Source organism: Octopus bimaculoides, chromosome 9, assembly GCF_046866305.1.
Source record: "Octopus bimaculoides isolate indiv1 chromosome 9, ASM4686630v1, whole genome shotgun sequence".
In the NCBI taxonomy this organism is placed as follows: domain Eukaryota; kingdom Metazoa; phylum Mollusca; class Cephalopoda; order Octopoda; family Octopodidae; genus Octopus; species Octopus bimaculoides.
The window spans coordinates 79,118,460-79,123,459 of NC_142936.1; the positions used below are offsets into that span (position 1 = coordinate 79,118,460).

Consider the following 5,000-nt stretch of genomic DNA (forward strand, 5'->3'; position numbering starts at 1 on the left):
TATATATATATATATATAAAAGAGGCGAGGACTGAAATCCTTCAAAGGGATGTCAACCTGGATTATTAATTCCTTTGTTATACTTCATATATATATATATATATATATATATATATATATATATATATATATATATATATATATATATCGTAATGATGCTTAATGATCATCTTCCTGCTAGAAATAAGAGCCAAGTCTTAAATAATCCACCGTAGCGCACCAATATAACAGAGAAAAACAGTATATATATATATATATATATATATATATATACATATATATATATATATATATATATATATAAACACACACATGTATATACATATACACATACACATATATATGCACACACATGTTTACATCCACACACACACATACATAAAGCACTCAGTCCACTCTGCAGGGTAGTTGGCCTTATGAAGGGCATCCGGCCATAAAAAAAAAAACCATGCCAAAACAGACACTGTAGTATGGTGCAGTATTCTACCTAGCCAGCTCCTGTCAAACAGACCAGTCCATGACAGCATGGAAAGTCGACGTTAAATGATGACAATGATGATATATTTTTACACATAGATGTATGCAATCTTGCTGACACTTAGCCATATACACACACACGCATATATATACACACACGCAGGCAACATATAAATGCAGTTATAAAACTCCACGGCAAAAGGTAGCTACTAGACTAGTAAAATGCCACCACCTACGCATGCAGTAAAAGAATAACTGAATACACTATACAGCAGCTGGTTGGTGTAATGGCTTTACAAATGCATTTGAGCATGTATGCACTATTTGGTGCAGCAGTGAAGAGGATTGTGCAGTTGCGCCTTATATGTGTGAGTACTTTTGGCAGTTGTTTTGACAATGGTGGCATTTCGTTTCATAAACATGTGGTGATGGGGGTTGTAGGAGGTTATCGGTTATGTTGGTGGTACAGGTGTTATTTGTGGTGGACTTGGTGGAGCTGTTGTTGTTGGTGGTGGTAATGGTAGGGACGGTAGTGCAAGTGTTAGGGTGGTATTTGTTTGGTAGTGGCGGTGGGGTATATGTAGTGGTGTATTTGTGGTGGCGGTGGTTGTGGTGTTATTGGTAGTAGTGGTGGTGGTGGTTGTAGTAATATTGGTAGTTGTAATGGGTGGGTACTAGTGCATAACTGGTACTTTGTGAAGGCACAATGGCTCAGTGGTTAGGGCAGCGGACTCGCAGTTGGAGGATCGTGGTTTCGATTCCCAGACTGGACGTTGTGTGTGTTTATTGAGTGAAAACACCTAAAGCTCCACGAGGCTCCGACAGGGGTGGTGATCCCTGTTGTACTCTTTTGCCCCAATTTTCACTCACTCTTTCTTCCTGTTTCTTGAGTAATGCTGCAATGGACTGGCATCCCATCCAGCTAGGAGGAACACGTACGCTATAAAACCGGGAAACCGGGCCCATGAGCCTGGCTAGGGTTTAAAAGGGCACATAAATAAATAAGTGGGTGGGTAGGTACTGATGGTGTTATTTGTAATGGTGGTAGTGGTAGTGATGGGATAGTATTTGTGTGGTTGTGGTGGGGTACTTGTAATGGTTGTGGTGGGGTACTTGTAATGGTTGTGGTGGTTGTGGTGGTGGTAAGTTGCTAGCCCTTTCGGGGTTGATAAAATTAGTACCAGTTGAATACTTGGGTTGATGTAATCCCCTGAATCTACTGACCTTGTGCCAAAATTTGAAATCAATATCAATTGTGTTTGGAGTACATGTGATGGTGGTAACGATGTTGGTGAGATAGGGGTAGTTGTGTAAGTCAAAGTGGTGGTCCTCGGACCGGTGCCTGTCCACGAGCCATCAGCTGCCAGTACGCGACAAGTTTCCAGAAAAGAAAGAAACATTATGAAATGCTTATAAAATGCTTATGAAATGCTAAGGTAATATTGTATTATTTGTTTACAAAATAAATAGAAGATATAAAAAAAATGTCAGCTTTTATTATATTCATTATATATATTGTTTCCGGTATAAATTAATATTACTAAGAAATATTACCAGTCCTTGGAACATTGGGGGAAAAAAAAACTACCGGTACGCCACATCAGATAGTTTCAGAAGCACTAGTGTAAGTGATACTGACTGTGTATGCAATAGTGGTGTTGGAGGAAGTGGTGGTGGTGCTGGTTCTAATAGTGGTGTGGTGATTGTGCTGGTGGTGGTGGTGGTGGTGGTGGTGGTGGAGGTTGTGCTTACTTATAATTACTGCATTTACTGCTACTCTTATTTAACCCTAGGTCAGCTCTCATTCACTAGTCATATGAATAAAGACAACACATCCATGACCATCCACTATGTTTATTTACACACACACACACACACATACATACATACATACATACATATATATATATATCCAATACTAGATTACATGATCAATAATTTCCTTAATGAAGAAGGTAGGATATGGCTTCACGGACATTCGACCGCTACATCTAGCAGATCGAGTGCACATGTTGAATCTCCTGTGTATCATGATGGTGGTGTTAGTGATGGTGGTGATGGCAGTGGGTCATGTAGATGATGCCGAGAAAGAGAAGGAAAAAAGAGAGGAAGATAATGGCAGTGGTGGTGGTGGTGGTGGTGGTGGTGATGCAGATGCAGATAATGATGCGAGGGGGAAGGAAACGGTGGTGGCGGTGGTAATTGTGGTGTGTTCGAGTCACAGCTATTACGAATGTGTGTGTGTGTGTGTGTATCAAGTTTTATCTTTACATTCTATGCCCTAAAGTCTTCATATGATTATAAAGACATGTTCGTGCTCCCTGCAACTCACCAGATGTAGGGCTAGGTTTGGACATATTGAACCTGCCACAGTCCACCCCACTCGAGATCTGAAAAGACAGGGGGGAGCAGAATCGATCCGGTACTGGGCTGGCACTTTGTTGATCGAATGAGAAGGAAAGAAAGAAAAAGGAGAAAAGAAGGAAGGAAAGGAACACAAGAGAAAAACAGAAAGAAAGGAAAGAAGATAAAAAAAAGAATGAGTGAAAGAAAGGAAGAAAGAAAGAAAGGAAGGAAGGAAGAATGAGTGAAAGGAAGAAAAATAGAAATAATGGGTGAAAGGAAGAAAAAAAAGAAAGAAGGAAAGGAAGAAAAGAAGAAAAAAGCAAAGAAAGAATGAGTGAAAGAAAGACAGAAAAAAATTGACCTCTGTGTGATTTGAACTCAGGGAGTAGAGATCCGGAACGAACAGTGCTAGGTATTGTATCCGATGCACCAACCGCCTGGTGATGTCTTTCCTGTTGACGCCGATTTGCAACCCGTTTAAACAAAATCTTAGCAGCATGAAATCTCCCCAGCCTGCAAAAACCATGCGGACTGCCTTTTCCTCCTAGTCTCTGCAAACAACACATAAAGACCCCCCCCCCTCTCTCTCCCACACACACAAGGCGCATGGAATTTGGGTTTCGAGGTGAATTTATGTATTTTAACTTTTTTACGTGTTTCAGGTATTGGATTGCGGCCAATACGGGGACACGGCTTCGATAGGTTTAGTCGAGACCAATCGCCAGCACCCCTCCCCACCCAGTATCTGTTTTTAAGTCTGGCATTTATTCTGGCGAAATTTTTTTTGGTTAACCGCTAAGTTACGAGGACATAAACAAACCAACACCGGTTGTCAAGCGGTGAGGGAGGTCAAACACAAGCACATTCGAGTAATTAAGTAAAGCGATACACCAGCATGGCCACAACATAACTACTGAAACCAGCAGCATTTTCGAAAATAACTACACACACACACACACACACACACACACAAACAAATCAATTGTCGAATGCCAAAACAAGAGGCGTTACGTAATTACCTAGAAAGATGGATAGATAGATAGATAGATAGATAGATAGATAGATAGATAGATAGATAGATAGATAGATAGATTGACAGACAAACGGATATGTTTTTCCCCCCAAATTATTGACTGATGCTTCAGCAAAATGTTAAATTGTTTTATGTGTAACTTTACATTCCTCATTAAAGCAAACAAAACCATCCATCCATTCATCAATACATATATACACACACACACACATAATAGGCGCAGGAGCGGCTGTGTGGTAAGTCGCTTGCTTACCAACCACATGGTTCCGAATTCAGTCCCACTGCGTGGCACCTTGGGCAAGTGTCTTCTACTATAGCCTCGGGCCAACCAAAGCCTTGTGATTAGATATGGTAGACGGAAACTGAAAGAAACCCGTCGTATATGTGTGTGTGTGTGTGTGTGTGTGTGTGTTCCCCCCCCCCCCCCCAACATCGTGTGTTTACATCGATACTGGTGTGTTTACGTCCCCGTAACTAAGCGGTTCGGCAAAAGAGGCTGATAGAATAAGTACTAGGCATTCAAAGAATAAGTTCTGGGGTCGATTTACTCGACTAAAATCGGTGCTCCAGCATGGCCGCAGTCAAATGACTGAAATAATTAAAAAGAGTAAAGATACATATATGCATAGCTGCACGCATACATATATGTGCATATGTGAGATACAAAGCGAATTAGCACAGTGCTAACATTTTGAACTAAAAGCTATCATCAGTAGAGTCACGTATATATATGATTGGATATATTCACGCAGTTCGCCATACCAGCCGTCCATACCATCATACCATGGACACCACTTTCATTTAAGATAACTCACGGAAACACGGAAAAAAGAGTAGAAAATCACACACAAACACACACACACACAAACACACACACACATTCGCACACACAACACACTCAAGCATGCCAAGTGGGAAGGGTGTATTGATTCAAACCCACAATGGTATGCATTCATCGCATTAAATATGCATGCGGAGGCGTATGTGTGAGTATACAAATATAAACATATACACAAATATACACACAAATATGTATGCATGTATATATAGTTATGTCTCTCTCTCTCTCTCTCTCTCTCTACACACACACACACACATACATTTGTTTTAGTCATTTGACTGCGGCCATGCTGGAGCACCGCCG

General features: G+C 40.8%; 1 protein-coding gene across 8 annotated transcripts in view; it reads right to left on the reverse strand.

The window, feature by feature from the left end:
- LOC106878079 (uncharacterized) overlaps window positions 1-5,000 on the reverse strand; it is a 498,193-nt gene that overhangs the window by 467,604 nt on the left and 25,589 nt on the right. For 2 of the 8 annotated variants that reach the window (XR_016243205.1, XM_089357857.1), the window contains exon 2: window positions 1,702-1,837. The exons of the other annotated variants lie outside the window; for them this stretch is intronic. Coding sequence is in view for 1 of the 2 variants with exons in the window: in XM_089357857.1 (XP_089213983.1) it covers window positions 1,702-1,837 (136 nt within the window). In the remaining variant the exon portion in view is untranslated. The remainder of the gene's footprint in view (window positions 1-1,701; window positions 1,838-5,000) is intronic. 8 annotated transcript variants of the gene reach the window in all.